At 34.9% G+C, this 15,100-nt stretch overlaps 1 protein-coding gene across 1 annotated transcript; it reads left to right on the forward strand.

Annotated features, from left to right (window-relative positions):
* The first annotated feature begins 1,135 nt into the window (after positions 1–1,135).
* Positions 1,136–14,634, forward strand: LOC132557119 (uncharacterized). Its single transcript, XM_060221607.1, has 12 exons — positions 1,136–1,214; positions 2,783–2,906; positions 3,432–3,559; positions 3,960–4,079; positions 4,824–4,903; positions 6,108–6,474; positions 7,366–7,439; positions 8,598–8,681; positions 9,427–9,559; positions 12,327–12,449; positions 13,036–13,166; positions 14,524–14,634. Exons 1-12 carry the CDS (start codon positions 1,136–1,138, stop codon positions 14,632–14,634), a joined length of 1,554 nt encoding a protein of 517 aa, XP_060077590.1.
* The last annotated feature ends 466 nt before the right edge of the window (positions 14,635–15,100 follow it).

Genomic DNA, 15,100 nt, shown 5'->3' on the forward strand with positions numbered 1-15,100 from the left:
GTCTTGAAGTTTAATTTTTTTGCCAACAAAAATAAAAACAGTATTATCTATATCATTTGAATAGTGACACTATGACTTCGTTATAAAATCATCAGATATATGGAAATTACAAAAATTATTAATTTATAGAGCTGGTACGGATCCCTTTTTAGGTTTTGACTTTTTCCCAGTCACTTAAGAGTTCCCTCCTTCAACTTTAAGGTCCATAGCAACACTGTCGAGTCCTAGAAGGACGAAACAGGTGTATATTGTAGTTTAAACTATTGCTTGAATCTACTGTATCTAATTCTAACTTTGTATTTAAAGACGCTATTCACTTGTGTGTCTTTTGCTCCAACTTCTCTTAACATAAAATATTGCATAAAATGAAAACTTAGTTGAGTTACTATATATGTATTTCAAATACTATGAATATTTATGTGTGAATATATGAATTATCATTTACCTTAAAAATAGATACAATAACATCGAATATATTTTTTTACATACTCTATGTAAATAAATTGCAAATCATGACTTACTTATTACAATAAAAACATATCTCTCATTTCTAACATGGTCATACACCCGGGATCGCTTTACTACACACTCTCTTATCCAAATAAGGCATGCGCGCGCAGAAATGTTTTTTTTTTTTATTATTATTGTTTTAATGTTCGTATCCGTTGGTTTAAAGAAAAATAAATAATGATTTTTTTTGTCTGAAAACGCTGAATTGTCACGATTTGTCATAGCTAATTTATTTAGATTTTTTTTCAAATATTGCAACCACTGCGGTTGGAAGTAATCAAAAAAGATTTTGAAAATGACTATCAATATTAGCAGTACAAAATGTAGGTTTATAAATAGTAAATGGCTCCCAAAGACCAGTGGCTATACAAACATGTATCAGCTGTCACCAATATCTATCATTTTAAAATTGCTCCGTCATGTTTCAGGCAGAAATATTTTCCCTCCAAATACTTTTTTATCGTTCGAGTTCAATGTTCCGTTTTCTCTGTCCGTTATAATCCCGATATTAGTATCTCCACTATTAAGGGGGAATAACTCTGTTTTATCGTCGAGGATTTGCTACAGGTGTGACAGGTGCACCTGTTGTGTTCTAACGATATCGTCTGCTTCTTTAACGTTAATTATGGTCTCGCTGAAATCAAGAAAACGACTTTCATATGTAACTTTGGGAACGTTCTTTTTGATGGGAGGTATTGAGTACGGTAAGTATAAGACTGTTGGTCTACTGTAATTTATACAAAATTTAAGTCGATCATTATCACAGGCACTCGAGGCCAGGATAATCCGAGTTCCACGGTCATTAAAAATACACTTTTAATGACCGTGGACCTCGGATTTGTCAACCGGCACATAAACTTGAATTCTGCTGATATTTCGTTTAAATAACGTCAGTCATGAGTGCTAAAACAAAAATCAATATTTAAAAAATAATATCCTGGCCTCGAGTGCCTGTGGATCATTATGACATACACCGTCATCATTCGGTTGAGTAAGTTCATCATCATTTCTCGATATCAGAAGTTACCCTAAACGTCAACGTGCACGTGATCGAATGTTTATCGGTAATTAGTGATGTTGAATTTGGTCTACTGCTCCAAAGCCATGCATGTTACTTCAGAATGATTCTAATACCATAAGCGACAGCTGATGCAATGTGTTTCATACCTGTGTACATGCAGCCTCTCAGTGGACCTTTAGGACCTCTGGACCACGTGATCTTGATAACATGTAGGGTCCTTATAACCTCTAGACAGCTGGAGCACTGCACTGATTTTTAGGTTTCTGATATATTTAAGTCCAGGACCAGTCCTTTTATTGTGGCACTCATTGATATTTTAAGAACCCACTCTATCATTTAGGAATGAAACTCAACAAAATTTAGAAATTGTGTTCTGCTTGGATTCGCCTTAAAAATTCCTTAAAAATCGATGACTCTGGCAGAGATTGAACACAACTTCTTTTGTGAACAATTTTTTACAGTTTTATATAGAGATGAAGTCAAAGACCATTTTATTTCAGATTGAAATTAGAAAAAAAATTATGGCACCTGTAAAATGCTAGTGATAAATGTGTTCCATGTCTTAGGGGGCCAATCTGATTCTTCAGTTATTTTATTTAATTTCTGTGTAATGAAATACTCCCTTTCCCCTCCATTAATTTTTGACACTGACTAAAATTGCTGTTAATGGTATGTTTCTGTCCGCTCGCAATATCTACCCTTCTTACCAGTGGTAATAAAAAGGTATTGCATGTGAACATAAAATTTTAAAGAAAAACAAGTTAAATAAACAGTCAATGTACCTGTATGTAATTTGTATATTTAGGGTGTGGATAATCCAGTGTGTAACCACTAGGGGCTTGAAGTGTAACCACAAGGGGCCTGAGGTGTTACCACTAGGGGCTTGAGGTGTTACAACTAGGGGCTTGAGGTGTTACCACTAGGGGATTGAGGTGTTACCACTAGGGGCTTGAGGTGTTACCACAAGGGGATTGAGGTGTTACCACTTGGGGATTGAGGTGTTACCACTTGGGGCTTGAGGTGTTACCACTAGGGGATTGAGGTGTAACCACTAGGGGCTTGTGGTGTAACCATGAGGGGCCTGAGGTGTTACCACTAGGGGATTGAGGTGTAACCACTAGGGGCTTGTGGTGTAACCATGAGGGGCCTGAGGTGTTACCACTAGGGGCTTGAGGTGTTACCACTAGGGGCTTGAGGTGTTACCACTAGGGGCTTGAGGTGTAACTGATTGAACAATTTTTATTTTTACAGCTGTGGTCCTGCCGACCATGTGGCTGTATATCCAGGATCGGTTTAAGTCCCCCGAATACATGCTGGGAATCCTTCTGTCTGCCTACAGTCTGGCTGCCATGATATCCAGCCCACTCCTTGGAAGGTTAGTGCACCATAATGGATGCAAAAATATGAAAAATGTAATATTAAATTTCAATTTATTTTTCGTTGACAAATATAATTATTGTGTACATCCAGAGCCTTGGTTGGCACATCCTCTGTCCCTGTGATCTTGCGATTTTCATCTGGGGCAAGGATGTGTGGTGGTAGAAACATATATAAGAGGAACAAATGATTTCTTTTTTAAATGCATGTAGTGTAATCTATAGATATAACTGTACACGTTCATTAAGAATATAGTAATGTATTAGTTAACTCCCTTGACTGAAATGAGAAGTTAGACAATACTGTTAATCATATATTACATAGTGTTAAAACTAACCTAATTGTTGTAGAAGCAGACTATAGTAATTATGCCTCTAACTAAAATAAACAGCAAAGTAGGTCATGTTTACGATACAGACATAATGAGTATAATCATTTTCCCAACTTAAGTCAGGAAAGTTGAAATGTTTGACTTTTGTGTCGTGTAACATGATTATACCTATAGTAATTTTTGGCTTTGTAGGTGGGCGGACCGAGGAAGGCAACCTAAAGTTATTATAATACTCTGTGCCATTGTCCAGATTGGGGGCAACATAATGTATTTCATGGGACTAAGCCAGTGGTTCTTGTTGGCTAGTCGACTGGTGGTGGGTACGTATAAATTGTTCTTCTTTATAACAATTTCTGCACATGTATGCAGATGACAGGATATCAAGAAAACTAAATTTGTCCTGGTGAAATTCTATGCTGTCATTGAATCCATTGTAAACATACAAAAATTTGGCAATTAATTTCTGGAAAGACCAATCTAAACAAAAGGAGCCCCAAAAAATTAAGGTACTTTTTCACTTTATAATTTTAAAGGCAATAAATTGTTTCATTAGTTATTAAATGAGAAATTCATTGTTTGATAAAATTTATTCTTATTAATTAGAAGATGTGAATAAACATTTTGTTTTTTTGTTTTTTTTGTCAAAAAGAGAATTTTGTGTGAAATATTTGTAAATTGTTTGACAATGATTTGTGAAATACTGTGGTGATTTGGTTGCAGGCTTTGGTGGTGGAGGTGAGTCTGTAATCCTAGGAGAGATAGCTCGAGTCACCACAGAACAGGAGAGGACTGGTATCATCTCTCTCATGATTTCCATCAGACAGTTTGGATTACTACTGGGTATGGAAATTTCCTATATGAGACACCATTATGAAAATTTTATGGTAAAACTGATAGCAAATTAATTGGAAAGAAAAAAAAAAGAATTATTCTGCTTATATATGTACTAATTTACCCAACAATACCCAGACTGGAAACAAAATCAAGAAAGTGAGTTTGATTTTACTAAAAAAAAATACAAAATAATATATTTATATAAATATAAACTTTATTTGTTTTACAACAATTGCGAAACAAGTTGTTTAAACTTATACTAATCACTCTTGTTGGCCCGGATGTAAGCGCGCGAGGGGATTTTACCCGGGGAAAACCCACGCGGTAAAAAAAAATATAAAATAATATATTTAGGCAGAAGAATTTATATTGCTTCATAGTAATTATATTTAGTGCAAAACTGTTTTGTCATGATATAAGCTGCATGAGTGGGAATATTTTGATTCTGTATTGTACACACTACCTTATCAGTAGTAGAGAAAAAAACATTTAGTAATTTCATTTATTGATTAAATCTTGTTCAGAATCTGCTGTGAACTTAGAGTAAAGTAATATTTGAAAGTATTTGATATTTTCAGCAGGTGACAGATCTCAGTTTTTAAACAAATGTTTTTTCCCAATAAATTCCAAATCTTACATTTTGTGCCTTCACTATTAAACATTTCGTTATCTCGCAATTGGTGCAGATTAGTTTTCAGGAAATGCTGGACGTGAAAATCGATTATTGTACATTGTACTTTAAAATTACAGGGCCAGGTCTAAATGTGTTCCTACGACTAGCTGAGTTCTATATAGGGCCATTTTTGGTAGATAAATTCAGCATACCAGGGGTAAGTAGGTGCAGGATATTTGGAGAGATGACGACTAATTGGCTTCTTTATACTCTAACATGCACACTATATGGTAAAAGATTGCATTGATGTAGTACAACCAGCTTGTGCCAATTTTTCTTACATCTGAAAATATTATATGTACTTGTATACTAGTTAATACATCTGAAAATTTAGATAAGTAAAATTCTGTTTCAGTACAACACCATAAAGCTTTTCACCCAACACCATAAAGCTTTTCACCCAACACCATAAAGCTTTTCACCCAACACCGTAAAGTTTTTCACCCAACACCGTAAAGTTTTTCACCCAACACCACAAAGCTTTTCACCCAACACCACAAAGTTTTTCACCCAACACCACAAAGTTTTTCACCCAACACCACAAAGTTTTTCACCCAACACCATAAAACTTTTCACCCAACACCATAAAGCTTTTCACCTGATTAGACTTTAATGATCATCAATCATGCTTAAAGGTCAATGGTCACCCTTGACCTCTTAAAATAAAAAGTATAAATTTTGTACAAGATATTTCATCAACTCCTTAACATAATGTAACCCTGGTAAAATACTAGCCGCAATATACCACTCGGCTAGAGAGAACATCTCTTTACCTCGATTGGTTGATCGTCAGACTAGTAAGCCAGGGGTCCCGGGTTCGATTCCTAGCGGAGGCATTGAGATGAAAAAATGACCTCTGTTACATTGGCGCCCATGTAGGGACCCAGGAATAGTACTTAGCCATGCCCCACCAGCATCGCTGTAACCCCTGGAAACTCGAGGACAAGTTATTTTCTGGAGGGGCAGTATGTAACCCTGGTAAAATACTAGCCGCAATATACAACTTGGTTAGAGAGAACTTCTCTTTAGCTCGATTGGTTGAGTGTCAGACTAGTAAGCCAGGGGTCCCGGGTTCGATTCCTAGCGGAGGCATTGAGATAAAAAATGACCTCTGTTGCAATAAATATTTACTACATGTACTTACATCACAAGTTCTTATATAAATATATTGCAGCCACCTTACATTTCCATGATCATGTAACTTTGTGAGAAAAATTCTTGTATGTTATTCATGATACACAATGATATGTTTATGACAATGCATGCTGGGGTTTCTCTTCCAGTTAAATCTACCAAGTTAAGTGATGTTATTAAAATATGCCTTGAATTGATGTTGTTTTATCATTGTTTTGTACTTGCAGGTTTTTATGGCTGGACTTTGGGGCCTTCAGTCCTTACTGTTGCTTATTCTTTACACAGACCTACACAAAATCCAGGCTGAATCTATTGCCAAGGAAACCGGTGAAAAGAAATCTGAAAATATCCAGAATTATAGTTCAATAGATGTCATGGATTCAACAGAGAGAGATTTCCTACACACTGTGAATGAGAGTGATCAGAGATACATGGAAATTCATGGCAAGTCCTTGCCTGAGAATCGCCCAGATCTGTCAAGGGAAGATAACTCCAGACTGACACCAGTTCTTGGGGAAAGTACCTCTAGCTCCACAACAGAAAAATCAGAGAATCAAACAAATCACAAACTGTCTTGGAGGTTTATATATAGAGGTAACTTTCATCTTTATTGATTTCACTGGCAAACTTCTGATATATTTTAAAAAAACACATCGGTCATTTATAAATCCAATCACACTCAAAATAAAGAGTGATATTTTTTGCCAAACAAAAGATTGATCCCTTCCCTATTAAAAATGCATTCAATGAATAAATTGCTTTTATATTATGCTGTAATGGTAATTTGGTCCTTTTTAGCTATATATCTATCCATGAAATTGAATGTCCTATTAAGCTATATATATATATCATTAAAATCAAATGTCCTGTTAAGTTATAAATATTTATCCTCAAAATCGAATGTCCTATTGAGCTATATCCACGAAATCAAATGTCCTATTGAGCTATATCCTCAAAATCGAATGTCCTATTGAGCTATATCCTCAAAATCAAATGTCCTATTGAGCTATATCCACGAAATCGAATGTCCTATTGAGCTATATCCTCAAAATCAAATGTCCTATTGAGCTATATCCACGAAATCAAATGTCCTATTGAGCTATATCCAAGAAATCAAATGTCCTATTGAGCTATATCCTCAAAATCAAATGTCCTATTGAGCTATATCCACGAAATCAAATGTCCTGTTGAGCTATATCCAAGAAATCAAATGTCCTGTTGAGCTATATCCACGAAATCAAATGTCCAGGAAATAGTATCTATTTATTTATTGAAAAACCACAACAATTGAGTCCCACAAAAACATATGATTTACAGAAGTGAAAGATTTTTAATTTATCCAGTGATTTCTTTGTAACAACAACAACATATTTTACCATTAATTTTTCATTTTTTGATTCATAAAGTTACCTCCTGCTGAAATCAATATATACTGCTTTTGATGTGACTACAAATAGTTTTAGATGTTGTTTTTTGTTTGTCTAGAATACATCAGAGAAGAGGTGGTAGTTTTGATGGCAGTACAATTCAACAGTTTCTTCAACCAGGTCGGATTTGAAGTAAGCATATCATATCTATTGATATATAGAAACTTTTGTCCTAGTTGTTCACATTTTAAATCTGTGTAACATCAATCTCCCGACATGTATACTTTGAAAAAACATTGTTCTCATCTGCAAATGCTGGTAGTTGTTTTGAATTCCAATACATGCAAATGTAGTCCTGGTATAAGTTTTGTGTTTCTATGTCTATGCATGCATCCATGGTAACCTATATACAGGATATCTCATGGATTATTTAATTAATATTCACACCATAGCATAAACACATCAATGTTTACAACTCTTTGGATTCTGATGGTCATCTATCAAGGTTAAAGGTCAGAGGTCAGTCTTAACCATTGATTGAGATCAGAAGAAATAGATAAAGGTTGGGGGTAGATGTGAGCAGAGATGTTAGCCCCTTCTCACTTTGTTTATTCTGTGAATTATTACAAAATTTTGGTAATAGAAATGGGTCATACATGTAGTGCATACTTTCCATAACTGCATGTTTTGAAGGAAGACTCAAGATCCCTAACATTTTATCTTTTATCTAAAAAATCTGAGACCTCCATTGAGATAAGCAGCTATGTCTAGCTAGATCTATAAATTTGTCTTTTTAGACTTGACATTACATTATTTTGATTTAACAAAACCTTTCTTAAGATATTCTAAAATGATGGCAAATTTGACCTGTATACGATAAACCTGTATAAGATGCCCTAAGAATTTTTCTGTGCCATGCCTATTTCAAATAACATGAAATTTCATAGTGCATTGTGAGAGTATGTACATTTTCAATTTTCTTGAGACATAATCAGGTCAAAGCTTTTGTTGTATTATGCATGCAACAAATAATCTTATGTTAAATATCATGGGAAAGTATGGTTGGTGGCTGTCAAGTTTTAGTAGGACCTTAAAAGTTCGAAGGCAGAAATGAAGTGAAAATATTCTTCCTTGACATATGGCCCAATCAAACGCCTCATCAACACTGTACAGTTATATATCATTGACATTTTAGAAAAATAGTGTTTCGTAAATCTTAAAATGACAGACACATACTTTTCAGATAATCAAATCTTGAAATGTAGGGTATTATAGTATAATGTATATATTGAGTGACAGATCTGCCAAAGTTATAAAGTTTTAGTCAGTATCATATTCTATTCCTTTCAGACAATGGTAACACCTCTGTCACAGAAGTTGCTACACTGGGGAGAGCTAGAAAATAGCATCATGTACTGCTGTGCTGCTGTGGAGGTAACACAAGGCTTTAATTAAGACATAACACAGGGAACACATTTCTGTTACTAATTCTTATTGATAAATGTATTATTAGCTTACCTGAGCCTTTTGGCCAACTGTTATTGAATTGATTATGAACGATAAGTACCTGCTCTTGCTACAAATCAATTTCTGTTTTTTAAGTGAAGCTGAATTTCAAGATAGTTGCAGTAATTGCCATCTTTAGAATCTCTTTTTTCTTAACTTTCAACATTGCCGTTATTGTCAGTACACACTGTACATAACCTTCTTCGAAGATACTGCATTTTTCAACTCTTTTCACTCAATATTAAATTTCAATTTAATTATTTTGCCCAGAATATTTCATCTTAATTAGAAAAAAAAAGAAATATTCAAATATGTTTTGTTACACAAAATAATAATATTTTATATGTTGTCATCATCGTCATCATCATCGTCGCCATCATCACCATCGCCATCATTATCATCGCCATCGTCATCATCATCATCGTCATCATCATCATCGCCATCATCATCATCATTATCGTCATTGTCATCGTCATCATCATCATCGTCATCATCATCATCATCATCATCATCATCATCATCATCACGATCATTATCATCATCATCATCATCATCATCATCATCGCCATCATCATCATCATATCATCATCATCATCATTAACATCAAGAATCTTGAAAATCTTGGTTAAATGAATTTTTCCTTTTTTGACTTGTACATCTCTTTGTATTACAGATTATCATGGTGTTTATGTTGGTACGCTACCTAAGCAAACATTTACAGGACCGTACTATGATACTGATAGGCTTGTCAACACTTGTACTGGCCTGTGCTTGGCTCCTCTATGCTATTCCAAATAGTGACCCAGGTAAGTATTGTAGCTAAACCTAATGAGCCTCAATCAAATCTATTTTGTACAAATACATAAATCTATAACTTTTCGCCTGTTACATTTTTCTCAGCACGGTTGATAAAAAATATTACAATTTATCACATATTCGGCCTGTTATCCAATGAATTTGTCCATGAACTAATAGTGAAATGCTTGTGTAAACGTCACTATTGTAATATTCCCTGGAGTATCAAATATTTGCCATGCAAGTCAGAAATGACCTGTGATGTCGTAATTTGGACAATGATGTTATGTCATGAATTGAAAATGGTGTAAAAATTACTGGCTCTGTTTGTTGTCTGTTAAAACGTTATTTTTCTGAGTTACATGATAAAAATATCCTTGTCTTTGTTTTAGATTTTATGAAACTAAGCTAAAAGTTTTATTTTTTGGCTCACATAGGCAGCAGTAAAATTGTGTAAGACCTGTTTGATAAATATAAAACCCATTTAAAATCCTATATATATCTTATAAGTCAAAAGGTCACAATGTTCTTTGTTCTTAAAACAGACCTTTACAGTGTCTGTGATTATACCTGGCACTGTAGAGTATGTTGATCTGTTGCTATAGATACCAAATCAATTTGCTACACACAGACAGAACACATATACATATAGGGACTAGCAGTTTTATCAGTTGTGTCATTCCATCACTCAAAACTAAAATTTGGCCCAAAAATTTTACTTGCTTATGTCAGAATTACTCTTCACGGCAGTCTGAATTGGTATGATGACGAATTAAAACTCCTACAACTTTTGTATTTTTGTTTGGAAATTTGATCATCAGTGGCCCTGATGTATTTTTGTTTGGAAATTCCATCATCAGTGCCCTGAAGTATTTTTGTTTGGAAATTCCATCATTAGTGGCCCTGATGTATTTTTGTTTGGAAATTCCATCATCAGTGGCCCTGAAGTATTTTTGTTTGGAAATTCCATCGTTAGTGGCCCTGATGTATTTTTGTGTGGAAATTTGATCGTCAGTGGCCCTGAAGTATTTTTGTTTGGAAATTCCATCATCAGTGGCCCTGATGTATTTCTGTTTGGAAATTCCATCATCAGTGGCCCTGATGTATTTTTGTTTTGAAATTTGATCATCAGTGGCCCTGATGTATTTTTGTGTGGAAATTCCATCATCATTGGCCTTGATGTATTTTTGTTTGGAAATTCTTTCATCAGTGGCCCTGATGTATTTCTGTTTAGAAATTCCATCATCAGTGGCCCTGATGTATTTTTGTTTTGAAATTTGATCATCAGTGGCCCTGATGTATTTTTGTGTGGAAATTCCATCATCATTGGCCTTGATGTATTTTTGTTTGGAAATTCCATCATCAGTGGCCCAGATGTATTTTTGTTTTGAAATTCCATCATCAGTGGCCCTGATGTATTTTTGTTTGGAAATTCCATCATCAGTAGCCCTGATGTTTTTTTGTATGGAAATTTGATCATCAGTGGCCCTGATGTATTTTTGTTTGGAAATTCCATCATCAGTGGCCCTGATGTATTTTTGTTTTGAAATTCCATCATCAGTGGTCCTGATGTATTTTTGTGTGGAAATTCCATCATCATTGGCCTTGATGTATTTTTGTTTGGAAATTCCATCATCAGTGGCCCTGATGTATTTTTGTTTTGAAATTCCATCATCAGTGGCCCTGATGTATTTTTGTTTGGAAATTCCATTATCAGTGGCCCTGATGTATTTTTGTTTGGAAATTCCATCATCAGTGGCCCTGATGTTTTTTTGTATGGAAATTTGATCATCAGTGGCCCTGATGTATTTTTGTTTGGAAATTCCATCATCAGTGGCCCTGATGTATTTTTGTTTTGAAATTTGATCATCAGTGGCCCTGATGTATTTTTGTGTGGAAATTCCATCATCATTGGCCTTGATGTATTTTTGTTTGGAAATTCCATCATCAGTGGCCCTGATGTATTTTTGTTTTGAAATTCCATCATCAGTAGCCCTGATGTTTTTTTGTATGGAAATTTGATCATCAGTGGCCCTGATGTATTTTTGTTTGGAAATTCCATCATCAGTGGCCCTGATGTATTTTTGTGTGGAAATTCCATCATCAGTGGCCCTGATGTATTTTTGTTTGGAAATTCCATCATCAGTGGCCCTGATGTATTTTTGTGTGGAAATTCCATCATCAGTGGCCCTGATGTATTTTTGTGTGGAAATTCCATCATCAGTGGCCCTGATGTATTTTTGTGTGGAAATTCCATCATCATTGGCCTTGATGTATTTTTGTTTGGAAATTCCATCATCAGTGGCCCTGATGTATTTTTGTTTTGAAATTCCATCATCAGTAGCCCTGATGTTTTTTTGTATGGAAATTTGATCATCAGTGGCCCTGATGTATTTTTGTTTGGAAATTTCATCATCAGTGGCCCTGATGTATTTTTGTGTGGAAATTCCATCATCAGTGGCCCTGATGTATTTTTGTGTGGAAATTCCATCATCAGTGGCCCTGATGTATTTTTGTTTGGAAATTCCATCATCAGTGGCCCTGATGTATTTTTGTTTGGAAATTCCATCATCAGTGGCCCTGATGTATTTTTGTTTGGAAATTCCATCATCAGTGGCCCTGATGTATTTTTGTTTGGAAATTCCATCATCAGTGGCCCTGATGTATTTTTGTGTGGAAATTCCATCATCAGTGGCCCTGATGTTTTGTGTTATTTATTGTATCATAACTGTATGTAGAATTTACTCTCGTTTTAAACTTTGGTTGTTTTTTTTCCAGATGAACCATCAGCAAATCTACCAATGTTTATTATAGGGATGGTACTAGATATGTTTGCTCTTCCCTTTCTTGTGGTCTGTAGTATATCATTGTACTCAAAGGTCACCAAGAAGGAACACCAAGGTAAGGTTCAAACAGTTCATCTGTTTATTTTCCATATTTCAATTTTCATGTCTCCACCATTTTAGGGGTTGGGCTGAGGGATTGGGAAGTATAGTGTTATACAGTATCATACGCAATGATTGATAACATCAAGACCTACCCCATATGTTAAGAGAGTCACCTGTCAAGGTTAAAGGGTCAAAGGTTATATTCGACAATCTATGCAAATTTATCAAACAATGATGCATGATAGAATAAAAGGGAGATAACTGAATACCTGGGGAGTGTGTTACCACTGAACCACCTAACCACCATTTTCAGTGTGATTTGCATAATACTTAAATTTGCTATTCAGTATATACTGGAAATGGTTCTCACTGAACTTCTAAATTTATGAAGTACTTTGTTGGAGTCTATCATAGTGTTAATTTTGTGATCCGCATCGCTTCAGTGTTGTCATCAGTGACAGCACCAAAAAATCTATGACATACACACACTTCCTTCCCTGTGTATTTGATGAACAGATTTATTGATGTACAGATAAAATATATTTCACCATCTTTAACATTGTCCTAGTTGCTATGGTAACTTGCAATTATTGTTACAGGTCTAAGCCAAGGGCTGCGGAGAATTGTGGTAGGGTCTGGAACCATCCTAGGCCCTTTGTGGACAGGATCTACCCTTACCTGGCCCTACATTATGTTAGGGGTTATGCTGGGACTCCTTGTCATGTCAATGGTAACATATTTCTTTCTCTCAAGTTACATTAACAGTGTCGCTAACTGTGTGATTTCATCATGTCAATCTGATATTGGCCTGAAATTGTGAACATTGTTGAAATCATTTCATATTTCGTTATGTTTGATCAGTGTTTAGAAATTTCAGCATCTGTTTTTGTATCTAAAAGACATATAGTCATAATTGTGTTCAAATGCAACACAGGATGTCATCTATATATATACAGATGTGATAAGTATACAATAGAATAGTTTTACGATCTTTTTCTTTGATGAAACAGTTAATGCCCTGCCCCTTGATATTGAAGGGCTAGTATGACGAGATATTAGATAGCTAGAGACTGGAAACGCTGCAATAAAAATGATGTTAAGTGTTGACTCATTTAAGTAAAGGTTGCAACTCTGCTTTCCTGAGAACTTTGCCTTCCTGAAATTACTGTATTATCTGTTACAAGAGACACATTGATAACATTAACTATCATTGTACCAAACTGGTGGCAGATAACTGTAGTGTCCCACGGCCAGGATGGCCGATGTCGATCCAGATAAGGATAAAACATTTCTCTATTTTTATATTCTTGATGAAATTGATTAAGTTTGTTACCCATGCCGCATGTGCTGTTCTGCTATAAGCTGATATTTTGAAGTGTAGCACATGTATAAACTTTTATAGATAACAAACTACCTAAATGCAACGGCATCTTTTCTCTCCTTTCACTTCAAAACACGTTTTCAGTTTTGACATGCCTAGATTTGCACTTTTGGTTTTAATAGCCAATTACTGCTTCACACCACAGTTCAAAAATTGTTGAATATCGTGACATGATCACACAGTCTAATGGCGCTGTCAGTACAACAGTACGAATATGAAAACAAACATGTTCCGTCTTACCTAGATTTGCATTGGCTATGTTGACGATGAATAACTACCATTGCCTACTGCCAGTTTGGTACCATGAACTTTTGTTTGTAGATAGGATCTCCTTATAGTTTTGTATTCAGAATTTAACTTCAGCAGGTAGATCAATGAAAGCAGAAGGGAGAGTTTACGTATTTGAACCCTGATGTAGCCTCTTGAAATATATCTATATTAATCACCGTTCAGACACATATTTCAGATTCTGATTTTCAGCTACATTTTACTGTTAATTTGACATCAGTTAATTAATGTCACATATTTCTGTTCAGCTTAGTGTTGAGCTTTATATCTCTCCAAGTAAATTAGCTGTTATAGCTAAACCTGGAATATACTTTTATTGAAGTTTCGCATTTAGCTTTATATGGAGCTCAGTTTTTATGTACATGTTGAGACTGGCGAGAGATATAATGATGTAGGATTCTTGTTGTTTGTATCCCAGGTGATGCTACTGTCGTCGTATAGGAGACTGGACAGGAAGGCAGAGCCCCAAGCTGTACAGTCAGAACCTTCTTACGAGGAGTCTGATGAACGTCAGCCATTGTTATCGTGATAGTATATGTTTGCTAAAAATCCAATTTCAACTCTTAGGCTTAATTTTATTGAGTATCAACAATTTAAATCTTAGATTTTATACTTCACATAAATCATGTAAAATATATTATGTTGATGACAAGCATTCCACTGTATAAAAAATTTAAGTTTCTGTTTCAACACAAATAACAAACTATATGTTCCCTGCTCACTCTGCCATCATATGCTATGAATATTTTCATGTTTCTGTTTTGTATGACTTCAAATAAACGTTAAGTTTGTCAGATTAGATTTTAAATTATTGGGGACATTTTTCATAAATTTTTAGCCCAAAAAGAAAAAACTTCAAATTCCTTTTTAGCAACTCAAAATCATGATTGATTAGCATATTTTGTGAAGATAGGTGAGGATGATGGTTATATGTTGGCGTGAGTTATCACATTAAATGTTTTCAAATGTTGAAATGACCATAAGATGGCATTAGT

Source organism: Ylistrum balloti, unplaced genomic scaffold, assembly GCF_031769215.1.
Source record: "Ylistrum balloti isolate Yb309-2 unplaced genomic scaffold, AGI_CSIRO_Ybal_v1 Utg370626, whole genome shotgun sequence".
NCBI lineage: Eukaryota > Metazoa > Mollusca > Bivalvia > Pectinida > Pectinidae > Ylistrum > Ylistrum balloti.